At 49.8% G+C, this 19,195-nt stretch overlaps 2 protein-coding genes across 2 annotated transcripts; both read right to left on the minus strand.

Moving 5' to 3' along the window:
• Positions 1 to 5,469: 5,469 nt before the first annotated feature.
• Positions 5,470 to 7,699, minus strand: LOC103762319 (late histone H2B.L4). The gene is made up of 3 exons (XM_018068214.2): positions 7,412 to 7,699; positions 6,413 to 6,759; positions 5,470 to 5,706 (listed from the first exon to the last, which is right to left on the minus strand). Exons 2-3 carry the CDS (start codon positions 6,530 to 6,532, stop codon positions 5,470 to 5,472), a joined length of 357 nt encoding a protein of 118 aa, XP_017923703.1. The 5' UTR covers positions 6,533 to 6,759; positions 7,412 to 7,699.
• Positions 7,700 to 10,358: 2,659 nt separating this feature from the next.
• On the minus strand, positions 10,359 to 18,569 carry LOC103762308 (ATP-binding cassette sub-family F member 2). The gene is made up of 14 exons (XM_029957971.1): positions 18,566 to 18,569; positions 17,908 to 18,120; positions 16,804 to 16,986; positions 16,319 to 16,490; positions 16,069 to 16,164; positions 14,871 to 14,973; positions 14,693 to 14,788; positions 14,468 to 14,587; positions 13,822 to 13,911; positions 13,482 to 13,592; positions 13,158 to 13,220; positions 12,568 to 12,696; positions 11,579 to 11,782; positions 10,359 to 10,964 (listed from the first exon to the last, which is right to left on the minus strand). Exons 1-14 carry the CDS (start codon positions 18,567 to 18,569, stop codon positions 10,827 to 10,829), a joined length of 1,722 nt encoding a protein of 573 aa, XP_029813831.1. The 3' UTR covers positions 10,359 to 10,826.
• Between the last annotated feature and the right edge of the window lie 626 nt (positions 18,570 to 19,195).

Genomic DNA, 19,195 nt, shown 5'->3' on the forward strand with positions numbered 1-19,195 from the left:
TGATCAGGAGGGAGAAAACAAAGGGAGAAGACTGAATAATGCTCCTACCACCAAGGCCAACAGGACAAGGATAAAGCAGTACCAGGAGCCTTGTCCTGCCACACAGGATTTCTACTTTGCGTGGCTTGGGAGGACAGCACAGCATACCCACACAGCAGCAAGAGAGGAACAGAGATAGAGGGGCCACTCTCTTCCATCCAGCCACAAACCAGCACTCACAGGACCATTGCTGAAGCTGCTGCTCCCTCACACCTAGTCCCCTCCAGTTCATGCAGCTTCCACAGACATTCAAGAGCCCAGGCTGGTCCTCAGCCTCAGATTCAGCCTGGGACAGGTGCTGCAGCTCTTCCAGTGGTACTCAGAGCACAGCAGCTGAAAGCCTTGGGGCTGCAGGGTCTGGAGTCTGCAGTGACAAATCTGAGGGCTCATCAGAAAGTGACACAGTTCTGCATGGAGCACAAGTGAAGGAGAGGACATCTGAGCGACAGTCCCATCATCAGGTGTGCCCCACACATCCCTGTCCTAAAGGGCAGCACCCAACTGCTGCACCCCAGCTGTGCCCCTTCTCCTGCTGCAGAGGACACCAGGCCTACCTTTCCAAACAAACATCTCCACAGAGCCAAGCCCAGCAGTCATGGTGGGGGAGAAGCACTCGGAGCCTCGGCGGTGTGGGGAGGGAGCAGCGCGTGTAAACGAGCCTGTAACGAGTTTGTAATATGCATGTGTGGCGCGGCCTGCGCAGCGTCATCACAATGGCACAGGCACTTTCCCGCCTCATTGCCTCCCAAATGGATTTTAAATATCATTCCGAGGACACAATTATTTAAAACGCTGAACTAAACACTCACTAATGGGAAAACGGCGTGTGGCCTGCAGCAGCCATTCCTCATGGGGCCACTCTGCCCATGTCACCCTCTTCTCCAGCCCCACAGCCTGCATGGGGCCAAAGGGAAGTGTTCTCCTTGTCGGAGGCCAAGCAGCACACCACTGGTACCAATCATGGGACCAGCTCAACACAGGTTGCTTACGTGAGAACACACCCTTTGACCCCATCCCGCTGTCTCTGACCCCAGAGCAGCACTCAGCCTGGCCTGAGGGGCACTGCTAGTCAGCCCCTGGGGCTCTCCTGGCTGCAGCTCCACATCAGGGAGCACCTCACCCCACTGCAGGTCTTTCAGTTTGCCCCAGTTCAGCAGCAGGTAATACAGGGCTGCACAGAGAGGACATGAGAACAGGGATGCCTCCTGACCCAAGTTATATGGTCCTGGAAGCCACAGTTACAACATAAGATTTACTTTCTCACTTAATTAACTTCTTCGTTCACGAAGCCTAGCCATGATAATTAACTTCTGAATACCTCCCTCACCCCCAGCACATTCCCAAGCAGGGGAGATGAAGGAAGCAGCATTATTGTTGGCTACATCCTAGACTCCAGAACAAATGGAGCACAAAGAGAGAAAAAACAAAGAAACAAACTATTTGCAGCAATCCTTGCTGGGGAGAACATAGATGGAGACACAACTCCAAGGATGCCATGGACCCTCAATCCCATTACAGTACAGGCAGCACTAGGGACGAAAACCTCATGCAGCACTGTGTGTACTCACAGGGGAGTGTCTGCCTGACCTTTGATCATCACTCATCTCCCTTCCTCCAGGCAGGGAGCCCAGGCCACCACGAGCTACCATTACTCAGGGACAACACCCTACCTCCGATTAAACAGAGAAGGGAAGGGCCACAGACCAGCACTGTCCCCACACACCAGCAGTTAAGCACAGAGAGGATGAGAGTCCCTTGCTGGAACTCTGGCTGTACATCAGGAGTTCATATTTTAACAGCTTTGGCATCACTAGAGCTATCCATCACTGGCTCATTTTCCTTTGAGTGCTGAACCGTTCTAGCCTCTGCTATTTGGAACAGTGTCTAATGATGCACCGGAGCAGCCACCTGGCAGCATGGTTGCCAAGGGACACAACATGGGGAAAGGAATACACACAGGTCTGCATGCTGCTGCCAGCCTCCACTGCCCAAGAAGCTCCCTCCCCTCAAACCTGCTCCACTCATAACAGACCAGAGGGATGCTCTGCCTCATGGTCCTCCACCACGTGAGGGGAAGAGCACATGCTCTTAAGCCATTGCTCTCTTACAGAATGGAAAACAGAACATAGGCATTGATGATATTTTTATGAACAGTCATTCAGTTTGTCACACTCTAGTACTCTTTTTGAGAGGTTGAAGAGCGGACCAAGGCAAAAAAAAAAAAAAAAAAGTTTCTTCTAACCCATAGACATGCATAGCTCATTAAAAACACAGACAGGGGGCCAGGAACATGCAACATGACAGCACTGCAGTGTTACAGCACTAAAAAAGCCTCCCTGGGAGACTTGTGAGGACACAGGCAGATCTAGACAGAGACTCACATGGAGTAAGGCAGCCACAGGATACTTTGGAAAAGAGCCTGCACAGGCTCCGAGTTAAGCTTTGCTTTTATTGCAACTTGAGTGCTTCTGGGTCATTCTCACAGCAACCAGTATCCTGTGAATCTGTGCTGGATGGCAGTCTACCCCTCCTCCCAAAACAACTTCATCCAGATCTCGCTGGATCCACTAGGACAAGGGCATGGAGCCACAACTCCAGTCTGGAAACAGCTGAGCTGAGGAGCAGTTCTCACCAAAGCTAATCTGTGTCAGCACAGAGTGATCCCTCAGGAAGACCATGAACGACATCCTGTGCAGGCATCCCAGAGCAGCTCCATGGGAATATACTATGGGGAGACAAGTAGCAGGATCCCTGCATACCTAGAGATGAACCCACCTCCACGTGGAAAATGTGAAAGGGACAGTCTGGGCAGGTTGAGTGCAGAACTCACCCATTCCAAGAGCAACCTCCTCCTTCTGCCTCTCAGTCTTGGTTCATCTGCACTACCTGTCCCCATCTGCAAGGAAATGCAGGGATCTAGTAAGAGGAATGTGAGGCCATTCACCAACTCCATTCTTCAAGCCTTCAGTGACAGGATAGGGGGCAGGTATAACATGAAGTAGGATGCTCAAATTTAAGTATTGGAGAATCAAGCACTTGCACCATTAAAGCCTTACTCCTCGGGGGCTCGCTCAGTGCTAATGCTCCACCAGACACCTCCAGGGAACAGCTGCTCATCTTGCCATAAATCGGCACCTTTCCTGGTTGGTTGTGTGGGTATCTGTCAAGAGAGCCAGGGTACCAGGGAGGGAAGTTGCACAGTCCACAGGCAGCCTGCTCCAAGCAGAGCAGCACAGGGATCCTTCCCATGCTGCAGGAATGGATCTGAGATCAGGTAGTCAGACAGACCCATCTCCAGGTCAGGAGCAGAACTGCAGCTCCAGGCTGCTCCTCAGCATTCCTCGTCTCCCAGAGAGCACAGCTGCACATCCCACTGCTGGGGAAACGGGAGAGCAGCTGGAAAAGAGAGCAAGCACAGATACATGGCCTATGGAGCAATAGACTGGGCAAGGAGATGGGCTGCTCACCTGTTCGATGCAAGTGGAGCTTGCTCAGCGTCCCACTCTCAGGCTGAGCTGTGTCAGACCTGTCTCCAATCGCTGCATCCAGCTGAGCGACCCCAAAAACCCGGCCCAGGGGCAGCCCCGACGCAGCAGCTCTGCCACCAGCACCAGTCACACAACCTGTCCCTACAGCACAGCCACCACAAGGCTCACAGGAAGAAGAAGAAGTACAGTCTTGTTGGGCAAAGTGCTGCTCCACTCCTGTGCTCAGATCCAGTTTACAGGCCCGGCAGGGTGAAGGGAGCACTCTTCAATGCTGTCCTACAGCCAAAAGGAAACAGAGTACCCAGTGCAGCCCCTTTCCTCCCTCCCCCAGCCAGCCACAGTCCACAGCAGCAGGTCTAGGTCTGACAGGATGATGCTCAGCCCCAACCCTGCTGCCTCCTATACTCTCCTGAGGAACATCATGGACATCTTGTCTGGCCCACACTGCCAAGCCAGGCAGATCAGTACCCATCACAGCTCCATAGCTCATGAGACTCAGCATCACCTCACAAGTTTGTGAAATCCAGGATTGCCCCACATACTGTCACCTTGGACTAAACACAGCTCTGGTTCCTCCTGGTTACTCCTACCCTGTTGTTGGCTGTGAACAGATGTTAGAGTCAGACATCCAGTCCAACGTGAAGCTGGGAAGAGGCACTGGAACAGGCTGCCCAGAGAAGTTACAGATGCCCCAAGTGTTCAAGACCGGGTTGGACAGGCACAGTGGAAGGTGACCCAGCCCCAGGCATGGGGGTGGAACTGGATGGACTTTAGGGTCTCATCCAACCCAGATTACTCTATGATCTCCACCACAACTCCACCCAGAATATGCCCCACGCCTTTCCTTTCCACTGCAGACACTGAGGCAGCACCTCTGTGCAGGAACCCAGGACAGCCCCACACACCCCAAGAAGGTGCTGTGCTCATCCCCACCACAGCTCTGGAGGTCATCGCCTGCACCATCACTCTGGACACAACACTTCACCCTGAGGGATTCCCAAGCTCCATGTGGACAGAGAACCTGTTCATGCTGCCTGCAGGGCCCTGGATCATTCCCATAGGAAGCACTTGGGAATACAAGAAAAGGCGGCCAGAGCCAGTTATTAACACGATAATACAAGACAGAACACAGGACACACAGCCCTAGCCCAGTTTAGAGCCCTGCAAGACAAAGTTCTCTTCAAAGCAAGTGGAGGCAAAGGCTACAAGTCCTAGAAAGAAGATACTGTTTGTTTCTCCTGTCAGTCCAGCTCATTTGGCTTTGTTTGTCTCCCCTACCTAAAAGGGAGAAAGCCTTCACCAGGAGGAAAAAACCCAAACAACAGAAAACCAAACAACAACAAACAAAACCAAAATAAAAACCCAAGGAAAAACCCGTCAGAAAAAAACCCTTTACCTTTGAAAACAGCTTATAAACATGAGAAACCCCCTTACCACTGCTAACTACACTCCACTTACCCAGAGGGATTCAGCTTCTGCTCTGACCAGTACCAACTGACAACCTGGGCAAAGACACCCATCAAGTAAGGAAGCACTTGAAGAACCACAGGAAAGTCAAAGACAACAGAAGCTTTTAGCAGTCAGGAATCTGAAAACCAGGATAAAGAGTTTGGAGAACTGTGGAGAACTCACTCTGCTTCCCAGAACAGCCCTAGCTCTCCTCAGGCATGCCCTGTGGTCCCTGCTCCTACTTGTGTGTGGTTGTTTTCAAACAGCAGCTGTTCTTCCAGCCCTACCAAACACTCCCCCACCCCCCCCCAGTTCAAACTGCCTCACACTTTGCAACACCAAAATTAAAGACACAATGTGTATTTCTATGCTTTTTTTATTTGCAGGCAGCCAACAGGAGGCTTTGCTTTCTCAGTTGAGTAAGACTGAATACCAGCTCCTGCAAGACTCCACAAGAAGCGGGGCCCGGGCTGGTTTCCCTGGGGCCGGGTGGTCACTTGCTGCTGGTGTATTTGGTGACGGCCTTGGTGCCCTCGGAGACGGCGTGCTTGGCCAGCTCGCCGGGCAGCAGGAGCCGGGCCGCCGTCTGCACCTCGCGGCTGGTGATGGTGGAGCGGTGGCTGTACTGGGCCAGGTGCGAGGCCTCCGAGGCCAAGCGCTCGAACATGTCGTTGATAAAGGAGTTCATGATGCTCATGGCCTTGGAGGAGATGGTGAGGTCTGGGTGCACCTACCGGGGGGTAACCGAACCCCGTTTCACACACCCGTCACCCTGGGGGGAACAGGGACCCAGCCACCCCAGAAAAGCAGGGCCCTGCTTCCCATCCCAGACAGGGCACTCTAACACCAAAGGGACCCACAGCTGCCACCCTGAGGGTCTCAAGTCATGGGCCACTTGCATTAGACTGAAGAGAGGTTCCCATAATGCCACAGTAGCTTTGGGATTGCACGATGGGAGCCCCCCCACAATCCCTGTGGAAAACAAGACTCCGAGGGATGAAAACACCCCAGTTTCCAGAACCTGCTACAGGCTCATGCTGATGACTGTGGCCTAGACAGTGCATTGCCAATTCCAAAATCTCTTTTTCTCATCTCACCAGAGATTTTAACACCTACTCACAAGCCCAGCAGGAGCTGTTCCTGCCCTCTTTACTTCTATTCAATTACTTCTTCAAGCAGAGCCATACAGCAGCACTTGCTCTCTCTAGGAAACCCTTTCTGCTCTAGATCCATCTATTGTCTCCCACCCCCAGAATCTGTTCCCCCCCCCAGCTTCTGAGCCTCAACTGGGGCTCTCCTGTACCCACTCACCTTTTTTTTCATCTCACTAAAAAGCAGATTTCTTTCCTTCCTTCCTCTTGTAGTGTTAACATGCAATGGGTAAAAGTAACTTCAGGGATAAAGCAGTTTCTAGCAGAAAAGAAATATTTACTCACCTGCTTCAGTACTTTGTAAATATAGACTGAAAAGGTTTCCTTTCTCTTAGGTGTCCTCTTAGATATTCTGTCCCCAGAGATGGAAACACGATCACGCTTCTTCCTAGGTTCTGAGCTCATCTCAGCCTCCAACAGAGCAACCAGCAGGTGCCATGGGGCTGGCTATATAGCACAGGCCGCAGACCCTAACCTGCCTCAGGTGCAGCCCCCCCCAGGGAGCAGGAGCAGTACACACCTGTGGCTGATGATTTCTCTGGGCACTAAATGAAGGGTGGTTGGCCTGAGAGGAGCTTTGAAGTGACAGATTCAATTAAACTTTCAGACCTGAGAAAAAGTTTGAGGGTAACCTGGGCAAAGAGGGAGGCAAGAGCAGTAGCATCAGATTCACAGGGAAAAATTGCCAGAGAAGAGCCATTCCCAGGTCCACCAGGGGTTTGGTGAAAGAAGAGATCCTCCTTTGGTGCAAGGGTGTGAACTAGAGTATTCAAGGTACTCCAGAGTCAAATGGGTGGAATCACATCTGTGCTATGGAACAAGTACCGCCCTCAGCGGGAACTCGGTAATGGGAGGGAATGTCACTGCGTTGTAAACTCCCCACCAGCCAGATTCCCCTGCTATCTCAGCTACCGGCTCTTAGGACTCCACCTGCTGCACCAAACAGGGCCTGGAATGCCAGCAGGGAGGCAGGGGAGGGCTGACATCCCACGTATGGATTTGATCTGTCTTGTAAACCAGCGATCACACCAGCAAGAGTAAATATGACACAGGAATCAGGCTAAGCTAGGAAGACGTGTAGCAACAGAGTAGAGTAGAGAAAATAGAGTTTTCTGTCCTTTGGAGGGAAATGGAAACATTTCAGCAGGCATCACAACAGCAATTTCATAGAAGGACCGTGCCAGTATGCTCTTCCAGGAGGGGGACACGCCGGGGTCTCTGTGCTGCCGTGCGCAGTCTCCTGCTTAGGGGCACATGCCATACTGGCACATTTGAGCAAATCACCTCTTCCAAGGAGTGAGCCTGGGAGACCCAGTCATCAACCAGTGACTCTGCTTCTGCTTGTGCAGCCCACAGTGTTTCACTGAACTGTTGTACTCTGGCCTGTCCTCCTGGGGAGGCACCTGATCACCCTCCGTGAGTGCAAACAACCGTCACTGTGACAGGGCGGGGCAGGTTGTTCAGTGTCACAGAAGGGCCTCTTGCTCCCAGGAACTGAAACATTAGTGATCAGGCAGGACAGGCTGGAACGGTCATGGCAGCTCTTTGTGAAGAAGAATGGGCTTGAAGATACAGGGCAGTGGAATACTCTGGGAATGGGAGGGACTCATACTGGGACTAAGGAGCAGGTGACATCACCACTTGTGCTTTGTAAGAGGCTGTGTGTTGACAAGGAACAACACAGGGTCCCCACTCTGACGGACATTCCACTACCCCCTGATTCACAGAGCTGTGAACAGGTGAGACCTTTGTGTTGGGGAAGACTTGTCACTGCAAGGGGAGCTGTGTGACCCTGGTCTCAGGTCATAGTACACGGGCTCTCTTGTGATGAAGGAGCTGGGGGCTGTTGTATCCCTTCCCAGCTGCTGCCATGTCTGGCACTGGCAGTGATAGGCACACAGCTGGTTTTTCTGACAAAATGTTTAGTTAGAAGGAAGCCCTTTGGTGGAGGAGCAGCAACTGATCACTTGGCATTAGGCACAGGGAGACTTTACACAGCAAGGGTGGAGGCTCATCCACTGAGCAGTAGAGTCAGATTTGAACTCCCAGGTTTAGGAAATCACCATTTGCTTCCCTGGACTGCATGTGCTAGAGGCTGTCCGTGCTGCTGTGTGCTGGGCTTGGCTCCCCCTCGTGCTGTTTTTGGTGGTGTATGGATCTACTTGCAGCACACAGACAAAGGAATCCCATAACCCTGCACCTGTCACTTCTGGCTGTGGCTGTGTTAGAGCCAACCTCAGTTTTAGATCACAGGCAAGAGTAAATGTGCAGGCTTTAGGCCACTTCTTTCAAAGACCATCCTAGCAACTAAGGAGCAATTCTTGTAATTTATCTATAATTTTGCTTTTGTAAAAGACTAGAAAAGTCCCAGCTGAAACAGCTCTAAATGCCACTGCCCCAGCTTGTGGCTGCCTCAGATCAATGCTCCACGACATCTGTTGGGAGCTGCTTCAGTGCAGTCCAATGATGTGTCACCACAGAACAAATGAAGGTTAAATCAAGGCTCATAAAGCATGTGTATAGATTCCATTTTACAAGTCTTGGCTTACTGAGACCTCTAGCGCAGCTACAGCTGCTTTTGCTTTGAACATGTACCTGTGGTCCTTGTTTATAAATCAGAGACATCTCTGGACCCAAGAAGTTCCCCTCTCTTGGCAGCAGCAGACAGGTAACACAGCTCTCCTCTTGAATGCTCGACTACTGCCTGTCATGCTGGCTGTCATCCCAGTGTCCCCAGGCCCTCCTCAGGATTTAACATTCCCAAAGAACTCAGTGTAAGATTGTATCCTGCATTTATTATTGCCACTCAGATCTGAAATGCAGTGATTTGTTGCCAAGTCTTTGGTAGGAGTAAGGAAGAGCAGGATGAACAGCTGTAGCCTCAGACAGGACTCCCTGACCTCACCATTTTCAGAGCTACTTAGCAATCCTTTCAACTCACCAACACTTCCTACAACCCAGAGAGCAGAACAAACAGACAAGCGTTAATCTATTCTTGTTTAACTCTTGTGACCCATTAGCTTTTTAAGTAATCGCTTCCCTATGGGTTGCTTTTACTCCCCCACTCCACCTCACAACTTTGGAGTACTCCACTGTGAGATATTCATCCAAGTGACTTTTCACTGCTATCTAGACTTTTCTGCAGAACTAAGTTGGAAGCATTTATACTATATAATAATATATAGTATACAATGATTTATCTGCATTATTTTATCAGAAACTACTTTTTTTGTTCTCCTCTCAGATCATTGCTAAAAACAGTGAAAAACCTGAAGGTTCTGCTTTATCTACTGGAAGCAGCTCCTGTTGTGACATTTGTCCTATGACTGACACACAGTGCTTCCACAGCAGCACAGCCTAACTTCGATAGGCCCTTTAGGAAAGAAAACCAAGGAAATGCTCTACCCAAAAAGTCAAAGTCAGTCAGCTGGCACTGGAGGAAGCACTGCAAGGGAGCACAGCTCCTACATTTGTCCTGTCCTTTCTCTCCCCTGGCAGCATGTGGTCCTGGAGAGGCTGCTGGGCTACGTGAACCCTTCACATGACCAGTGCAGCCATTCTCATGTGTCATGATAACTCATGATCAAAAGAATCTATTTGGTTTGATTTGCTACCTTTCCCTTTAGTACTTTTTAGTTGCTTTAATTATAAATTAAAAATTTGTTTTATTCAAGCTTCTGTGGCACAGGGCGAGGTTTAAACACCAACTTTTTCAAAAATCTGTTATTGCAAACAAAATAAGTTTAGTTGGTTAGTCTGCAAGAAACTTGCAAGGACAAAATAACTCATAGTCCAGAAATCCTACATTACTGAGTCTCATTATTAGACAATTCATGGAGAAGGAAAAAGCCACACCTGAGCCACTGTGTTGCAGAGGACACATGCTGGTGTTCCATAGATCTACATTGTGTTTCTGACTTTGATATCCACAACCCTTTCAATTTGTGTCTGCCACCATCTACAACAGAAGCATCAGTGGCTTGTTCCCCCTTCTGTCACCTGCTGGAAACCCGGTGTTGGCTCTGGCTGAGCAGAGGTGTCCCAGGTGTGAGGGTCCTGCTCACTGCTTAGTGCCTGCAGAGCTCAGTACTCACCACTTCATGTAACCCTCAAGTTCTGCCACAGCTTTGGCTGTACTGAGGAACTGAACCTTCAGCAGGAAGGGTTGATCCTCACTTAAAGCTCAGCCACTGCAAGCCCCAACTACCACAGCTCACAAAACAAGACAAGATTGTTCTTCCCTCTTTATTGACTGATGGATTCTCAGGCAGATCTGTTAATTACACTGTTAAATAATAGTTAAAAACAAACCAAGGCCAGAGAAGTTTGAAGTGAAGTATCTAAACTGAAGCAGAAATTGGGAAGGAAGAGGCAGGAGAAGCTGGGCTGGGGTCTCCACCTGTGTTACACTGCAGCTCAGACACCCTGACGGCCGCTGCCGTGACCCTGGGCCATCAGATTCCAGGGCCTGGCTCGGATGGGACATCATCTTAATATGGAAACGGTTGCCCAAATGTAGCCAGACTGGGAGAGAAGAGCTCTGTCCAGACACAGAGGTGCAAGGCAAGTCGAGGGGAAGCAGTATTGCAGCAATCCTAGAACAAAGCCAGCGAGAGCAGCAGTCCCGCTCCTGCCGGCGGGCGGGTGACTCGTGGCCACCGCCGGCCCCACAGAGCACCGAGGCCAGGGGCTCCTCAGCTCACACGTTGTGGGTCCGTTTGGTGAGCTGCGGGTCCTCATCCACCAGCTTGGACTTGAGATGTTCCTTGTAGGCAAGGATGTCCCCTTGCCACTTGGTGATTGTCTGCTTCTCACAGACCCAGATCTCCTGCGCGACCTGAGAACAAGCACACGAGGAGGAGGAGGAGAGGTTTGCAGTACAGCATTTTACTATCTTATCAAAATGATAAAGTTAACTGAAAACTATTCTCTGAAGTCTGGCAAGAAAAGTTCGGTAACTCTCACATTTCAACTACCAAACAAAGCATCTGCAGAGAAACATCTTCCTTGTTTTTTTCTGCATAATTTATACAAGATTTTATAACTGAAAATCCTGGACCCCTCTACATTTCTGATTTCGTTCATGCATTAAGAAGAAAAGCCTTTCTTGCTAAACTGGGAATTGAAACAAAAGTAGTTCTTGACCTGAACTACTTGGATATAACACACTGAAAAATAAAATTATACCTGAAGTTGTGGCCAAAGCTATAGCTGACAAATCAGTATTTGACATTTGTGCTAGGTTTTTTTCTATATTTCAAGTTCCTAATATTTTCCTGGGCTATCTCAATAATTGTTTAACATGAACACAGTAAAGGAATTGCGTGCAGTGATTTTTTTTCACTCACCCATCTTTTTGGGATATGTAAAAGCCAGTGAGTTGAAAACACCTTGTTTTAATTACTTAAAGTGTTAAAAAGGTGTTCTGACAAAATTCATGACTTTCGTTACCTGCTGGATGAGTCTGAAGTCATGGCTGACAAGCATCATTCCTCCTTCAAACTCATTGATAGCATCTGCCAGAGCATCTATGGTTTCTATGTCCAGGTGGTTGGTGGGCTCGTCCAGGAAGAGCATGTGGGGGTTCTGCCAGGCCAGCCAGGCGAAGCACACACGGCACTTCTGCCCATCCGAGAGGTTCCTGATGGGGCTCACCTGCCAACACAGACACAGCTCGGGCTCTGCAGGCACCTCACAGCCTGCCACCCTGACCCAGAACACTTGGGTCTCACCCTGGGCTCCCAGCAGCTCCATGACACAAGAGGACAAACGTTCAGTCAGCCTTATACCTACACTGAGCTTCTCCCACCCACGGAACAAGGGAATTCCAGGGGCTTCTGAAGAATGAGTCTCCCCAGCAAGACCCAGCTTGTGCCAAAGATGTGCAAGGACAGTTGACTGGGGTCTGACTGGTATTCAATGATATAACCATCAAACTACTCTCAACTTCTGCAGTGATAAATGGCAAAAACAATGCAAAAATCAACACTAAACTGCAGTGACATTGACACCTCCTGTCACACACGTGACATATGATGTACAGGAGCACGTCATGCTCGGACTTACTAGTACCACTGGTGAGCCTCTTGTCTGAACCAAGGGGACCTCACACCCAGCTGAGATCTTCTAACACTTCTGGCTGGTATTCATCTCAGAAATGAGAGATAAGCGAACTAGTTCAAGTTACAATTAAAGTGTGCTCAGGTCTAGCACTACACAACTTGTCTTCTTTTCACCCAGATTCTGAGGGGGTCACCCGTTCCAACCCACGTCTTGCTGTGAGCCATTTTTTTCTCCAATTTCAAAGGATTGGATTTTGATGCTACGGTGAGCCATGCTGCATACTGTATCACACTGTCAGACATCAGTGGAGGAACAGAAAACACAGCAGCTCTACTCCCCTAATGAGCAAAAAGCAAACCTCAACAGCTCACACTTACCTGCTGCTTCCCTGTCAGACCATATCTGCCAATGATTTTCCTCATCTCCTCCTTCTCCTTGATCTCTGGGTAGCATTTCAGCATGTACTCCAGGGGTGAGAGGTCTAAGTCCAACTGCTCTTGCAAGTGCTGCCAGAGAAGAAAAGTCAGCTTCAGGCTGTGCAGGGCACCCACTTTATGGCCCAAAGCACATCCCCCCTTACACCTCACACCCCTCTGGTACCAGCTGAGCAGCAGAACACAAGAGCCAATAATCCTACCCACAGGATAGGCCCTGCACTGAACTATTAAGCAACAGCTTTAATTTCAGGAGCAGAGTGCTGTTTCAGAATAGCAGGTTTGTCCACCACCAAACACAAGGCAACCAGCTCTGCCATTAGCAGGAGGGAGGCTGAACGGGAAGGACCACAGTCAGCAGGGTAAGGACATGAGCTGGAGCCTATTCCATGGACAGTTCCTTCCCCCTTCTCTGGGTACAGAAGGGCAGCAGTGGGAGGGGCCTTAGAAGCAGAACTAGAGGGGCAAGTTTCCTCATTCCTGACAGCTTTTTCCTCTACATTCCCTGTCCCTGGGGGCTGCTGCAGGAGTACCTGGTGGTATCTACCGATCTTCACATGTGAGTGCTTGCGAATCATCCCATCTGTGGGCAGCAGCTAGAAAGGGAAGATAAAATCATTTCAGCAGGAAATCTCTCCTCTTGCTGTATGTCAGAAATACAGAATCCAGCCATCTCCACTCTGGCACAGGGGAGGCAGCCTGAACACGTAATCTGAGAGAAAAAGCCCTATACTGCAACGAGACCTCAGGATTTCCGAGGCCTGAGACTGGGGTGTTCTGGCAAATAAGTGCAGCTTTGTTGAAGACTATCCCAAGAATAAAGGTCCAGAGCAGGGTAGACAATGTAGGAAGCAAACCTCTCCTGTGAGCAGTTTCAGCAGTGTTGACTTTCCGGCTCCATTGGGTCCAACGAGAGCTACACGGGTATCCAGGTCAATCCCAAACTCCAAGTTATTATAGATCCATGGCTGAAAACCACAAAAATCATGCCACATATTATGCTTTTTCACTGCTCCCCAGACCCCTCTGCTGCACCTGTAATGCTCTGTCCTCAGCAGACCCAGCATTAACACTGCCAAGGAGTTTGCTCCACTAGTCATATGCTGCAGCCTGATCAGGAAGCTCAGCCAAATGCCTCCCACTCCCAAACCAAGCAGAAGCACAAGGGATTTGTGTATGCACACTTCCCATACTCACCCCATCCTTGCTGTATCTGAAGCTGACATTCTGCACCATGATGACAGGAGGGGGGATTTTCCCACAGGGTGGGAAGTAGAATGACAGAGTCTGTTAACACAGAATATCCACCTGTGAGACACCCCGGAGCACGAGACAGCCCGGACATTCTGGTACAACCATCCCTCACTACCAACATCAACTGTAGACCAAGGCACCAGACTGCAACTTTTTATAAGCCCCTCTATCAACTTACTCACAGATATATTCTGATGAGCTGCTTGCAAGCTCATCTGCTGCCTAACAAGTCCCTATTTCTTCCCCCTTGAAGCAAATGTGGGCTTGTACTCTTCAAACCAGTAGGAGTTGCTCTGAGAATCCTCCCCCATCTCCTATGAGCCTTTGGCACCCATTTCTGATTTCTGTATCTGCAAAATAGCCTCAATGGTATGACAATTCCACTTTCCTCCCCTAAAAATTCCTCCTCCTCTTCCCACTGTTCAGCATTATTCCATGCTGAGTACAGGGATCCTTGGCATCAGGAAGGGTATCTTGTTCTTGCTCCCAGCTTTGTCAGCCATTCCTTCTGTCTGCTAAAGATCATTCTACTTCTGTAGCCCAGGTTTCCAACACTGATCCCTAGATGCAATCCCATGTGTGATCCTACCTTATCATTCACAACTCTCTCTGTCAAGCCAGAAGCCATCATCTTTTGAAGAGTCTTCTCCTTGCTCTGAGCTTGCCTGGCCAGCTTTGCACTGCCATGGCCAAATCGTGCAATGTAATTCTGCAACAAAGCAAAGTCAGCCAAAAGCCACAGAGACAAGGTTGAGAAGGGGCAGGGATGCCCACCTGCATGGGTAGGAAGGTGCTTATGCAGCCAGGCAGGTACCTTCATATGGGCGATCTGATCTTGCTCCCAGTGGAATCGCTTCATTTGATTTTCTTCTAGTTCCAAACGAGTCTTTACATACTGATCATAATTTCCCTGGAAAGAGACCATGGGATATCAGATGTGCCCAGAGAACAGCTCCTGTTTCTGCTGGTGGCACGGGGCACAATTTACTCACTGTGTAGTACTTGAGTTTGCGGTTGTGCATGTGGATGATGTTGGTGCAGACGCCATTCAGGAAGTCCTGGGAGTGGGATATCAGCACAAGGATCCGCTTAAACCTGGGGCACCACGTAAGTTGTTAGAGACTAAGCTAGGAAAAGAATTCCTGTTTGTTGGCCTTGATGGTGACAAAGGCTTCACATGCACCAGATTTCTCTTGCCTTCAATCAGATTAAGAACAAAAAGGTCACAGCCTGGGAGATGCTCTAGGAAACTGGCAGGAAAGCAGCTACAACCAGCTGCTGTGAGTAAATCCTGCCAACACCTTTCACTGTGGTAAAACACCCTGCACCACTGGACCAGTCTTTGTCTGTTGTCACAAGGAGCCCAGGGCTGGCTGCCCATGTGGCAGGTGACTCATGCTACTGATGTAGCTGACTTCATTAGCATCACACTTCCAAGAAGTTTCAACCTTCACTGCTCACTTTCCCCTTCGTGTAGACTCCCATCTGTTAGGCACCTTGTGCCTGGCTGCACTCCGATTCCGTACAACGATGGGTCAAAGCCTCCCAAAAAGAAGTTCAAACTACTTCCCTAAAACATCTGACTTTTAAAGGAAGGATGCAAAAGATTTAACTGACAAAGCCCATGGAAAAACCTCTGCAAAGGCAAAGCCCCTCTCACAATACAGTCCTTTTAATGTACACCCCAGATAACCTGAGTTTCATAACTATTCCTAAGCTTTTTGCCTTACACCTTCACATTTTACCTTTGTTTATGAAAACCAGTCACCAACACAATAGATGAAACCAGCACACTCAGATACTACAGTTCTGCTAAAACAGAGAAACGGTGGGCAGGGAGATGAGCTGGGAGCCAGGTCTAGAAAGCTCATGCTACTGGTACAGCACACGGTGCTTGTACACAGGCCGCCAAGGCCTGCTCCTGGCTTTCCAGGAAGCCTCTTTAACTTGGGAGTACAACCCAGCATTTCTCATTTCTTCAGTGACAGGGAGACGGGGCCTGTCTTGAATTTGTTACCCTTGCATCAAGAATCCCACACAGCAGCAAGCAGAAGATGTCACTGCGACCACAACAGTTATGTACCCACAAGAACCATAGACAGTTACTCCTGCAGCACTTGCTCACGTGCTGACAAGATGTTCCAGCAGAAAAGCGCAACCCACAGAAGCAGCAAACTCCTCTGTGCTTACGTTTTCAGCTCTTCCTCCAACCACACACAGGCATCCAGGTCAAGGTGGTTTGTGGGCTCATCGAGCAGCAGCATGAAAGGCCGAATGAAGAGGGCTCTGCAAGGACAGGGGAGATGACGGCGTAGGGTGAGAACGGGTAACCCAAAATCTCTTAGCTCTGCTCTGAGTTCTCAGAACTGTGTCCATGGCTCTTCAGAGTCAGGAGCAGGCGGGCATTCTCCCAGGAGGCAGCAGGCACTATAGCACTCACCTGGCAAGCGCCACCCTCATTCGCCAGCCACCACTGAAGTCCTTCAGCTTTTTCCTCTGCATGGCTGGCGTGAACCCCAAGCCGTGAAGGATACGTGAGGCCCGTGCTTCTGCCTTATCAGCATCCAGCTCCTCCAAACGTTCATACAGCTCCAAGAGTTTCTCACATTCCGCTGAAAGAGAGCCTGCCTGTCAGCACCTCTGCCAGTAAAGGGCTCTCAGCTGCACCTCTGCACAGCTAGGAAAGCTCGCAAGCCCTCTGCCCTACTTCTATTCAGCACCCTCCATTCCCAAGCCTGAGACGCTTCTTAAGAAGCTGCATGGAATAATTCATCCAAAGAATTGTCATTCCATTAGCATCACTGCCATGTGGCAGCTGGGGGAAATAGGTACCACAACATGTGAAAACTCCGCCAAGGAACCCAAATTTTCTTTGGTGGGGAAGGAAGTGGAGGAAATGTCCCCTGGGACTCGGAGAAGCTTTACCGTCTTCATGAGCCAGACGTTCTGCCTCTCGCTCCAGCATGGCCCTCTCTGTATCCACCTCCATCACACACTGCAGAGGGGTCTTGTCACTGGGGGGCATCTCTCGCGTCAGGTGATAGATGTCAATATGCTCTGGGATGGGCACTTCTCGCTTCCCAATAGCTGATAAAAGCATGGATTTCCCTGTGTGCAGATAACCACTCCACAATTAATTGTTGGATTCAGTGAGATCCAATGTCACAGCGAAACAGAAGAAATGCACTCAGATCCCATTGACTCCCTCCCTTTTCAAGCCCAGAAAATCCTGAGCAATTTCTTGCCCAAGAGGCCAGAAGACTTGGAGACACAGCAAAGCCCACTGCCTCACTGTGACAAGCTGCCCTCACAGCTAAGGCTCACCACCCCAAGGACAGGACTGAGACACGAAGAAGCTTTTTGGAAACCACTTCACTTCAGCCCTTGCTCAGATTTAGAGAACTTTGTTGTACTTCCTGCTGTCTAACCAGGTCTAACAGCTGTTACTAGGGCCCCATATTCCAAAGACTTCTAACATAGAGGGAAGTAAAGTACTCATCACTAGAGAACACTAGTGTTTTCCTGAAGGTTAAAGCAGCTGGTCACTCTTACTAGCACTTCTCCAATCACACCCATATTCTGCATCTCTCAATGTAGCGTCACCTTCTCCAGGCACTGTACAGTTGTTTTCCCAGTCAGGCCAAACCACACACTCTTTACTCCTCCATAATGTGCACGTTCTTTGACCAATACCATCAGTATTCGGTTTACTGGCACTACTAAGCAAATCATGTAAACAGGAATCAGACAGATTTACAGATCCCAGACATCTCATCCAATTCTCCACCGAAACAAGTTCAAATGCACGGTCCAAAGCCAGAATGCACTCTCAGACTTCTATCAGCAATCCTAGCAACTCCCCTCTCTGGGGAGAGACATGGGAGAACAGGAACTGCCATGGCCCAGCCATCTCTGTCCAACAGCCCTCTTTCCAGTTTCCAGCATCTCCCACCTGCACCCGCCCAGCTCCTCAGCAGCACAACACCCTCACTGAGCTCCAGGGAGCCACGTCACATCCCCACAGCTTACCAATGCCATTGAGTCCGATCAGACCATAGCGTCTCCCAGAGTTCAGCTCCAGTTTGGTGTCACTCAGCAGCTCCTGGCCGTGGAAGGTCAGGGAGAGGTTAATGATGTGCACATCAGTGCTGTTGGGGTGGGAGGCCAGCACTCCTGTCACAGCTCGGGCAGCAGCTTTCTTTAATTCAAAGTCCTCCAGCTCCTTTGTAAGAGCATCCACCTCTATACGCAGAAAGATCAGAAGCGTTACTGATTTACAAATACAAGGGAAGCCATAAGGCCCTGTACAGCAAGGCCCAGGGGTACAAAAACAACTCCCAGCCCCCATTTCTATGGAAGAGTTGAGGATGCTCAGATGCAATGACACTCAGCTTTTCATCTTAGCAGATGCATATACATAGTCTAACAGGAATTTCCACCTGCTAAATATCTAAATACCATATAAATGAAATAGGACCATCAGAATTAAGTCAGCAGCCAGAAGAGTGAGCCAGTTATCTGAGTGTCATGAGACTAACCCCTCCTGCAGGAAGTACTAGGATAGGAAGAGACCTTACAGAGTACTGCTTGCAAGCTTAAGGAAAGGGTTAGCCAAAAAAAAAATTGGCTAGAAAATGAATGAAGGGAAAGGTTAGAGAAGAAGTAGCAGCATTGGAACAGGCTCTACTCATTGTCGGAGAAGCTACTATGTTCATCTGCATGTTTCCCTCTTCCTTTCCTCCTACAGTAACAGCAAATCATACAATCACAGAATCCTAGAATGGTTTGGGTTGGACCTTAAAGAGCATCTAATTCCAAACCCCCTGCCAGGGGCAGGGACACTTTCCACAAGCCCAGGTTGCTCCAAGCCCCAGCCAACCTGGCCTGGAACACTTCCAGGGATGGGGCAGCCAGAGCTTCTCTGTGCAGCCTGTGCCAGGGCCTCGCTACTCTCTTTCCTGTCACGCTGACCTTCTGTTGCAGCCCAACTTCACTGCTCGGTGAGATGCTGCCCTTGGAAGCAGCAAACGGCACTGGGGATCTCGGCAGCGCCGCTGCTGCTCAGAGCAGAGAGCTGAACGACAGCCTGGCTGCTAGCATCTAGTGCTCCTGGCAAAATCACCCACTCAGCCAAATCACTGTGAACACCACAGTAAATGTGCCTCAGCCAAGGAGCACAAAATGTCGCTGGTGGTCACATGGGACCCCTCTGGACAGTGCCACAGAGCAGGAAGTAAAGAGGGGCAAGGGCGTTTTCCCCCTGATGTGTGAATAGCTCATGGAGAACTCCCAATAAGAAATATGCCAGTATCGACCC

This window comes from Manacus vitellinus, unplaced genomic scaffold, assembly GCF_001715985.3.
Source record: "Manacus vitellinus isolate BGI_N305 unplaced genomic scaffold, ASM171598v3 scaffold_130_pilon, whole genome shotgun sequence".
NCBI classification, from domain to species: domain Eukaryota; kingdom Metazoa; phylum Chordata; class Aves; order Passeriformes; family Pipridae; genus Manacus; species Manacus vitellinus.

What these genes read in the sequence shown, in the direction of transcription:
- LOC103762319 (XM_018068214.2), bottom strand. Translation starts at nt 6,532, where the DNA reads ATGAGCTCAGAACCTAGGAAGAAGCGTGATCGTGTTTCCATCTCTGGG. An exon ending in TTTACAAAGTACTGAAGCAG is followed by an intron (nt 5,707 to 6,412) that starts GTGAGTAAATAT and finishes ACCCCCCGGTAG; the next exon opens with GTGCACCCAGACCTCACCAT.
- LOC103762308 (XM_029957971.1), bottom strand. An exon ending in ATGAGGGTGGCGCTTGCCAG is followed by an intron (nt 16,165 to 16,318) that starts GTGAGTGCTATA and finishes CTGTCCTTGCAG; the next exon opens with AGCCCTCTTCATTCGGCCTT. An exon ending in TCAGATACAGCAAGGATGGG is followed by an intron (nt 13,593 to 13,821) that starts GTGAGTATGGGA and finishes TGTGGTTTTCAG; the next exon opens with CCATGGATCTATAATAACTT.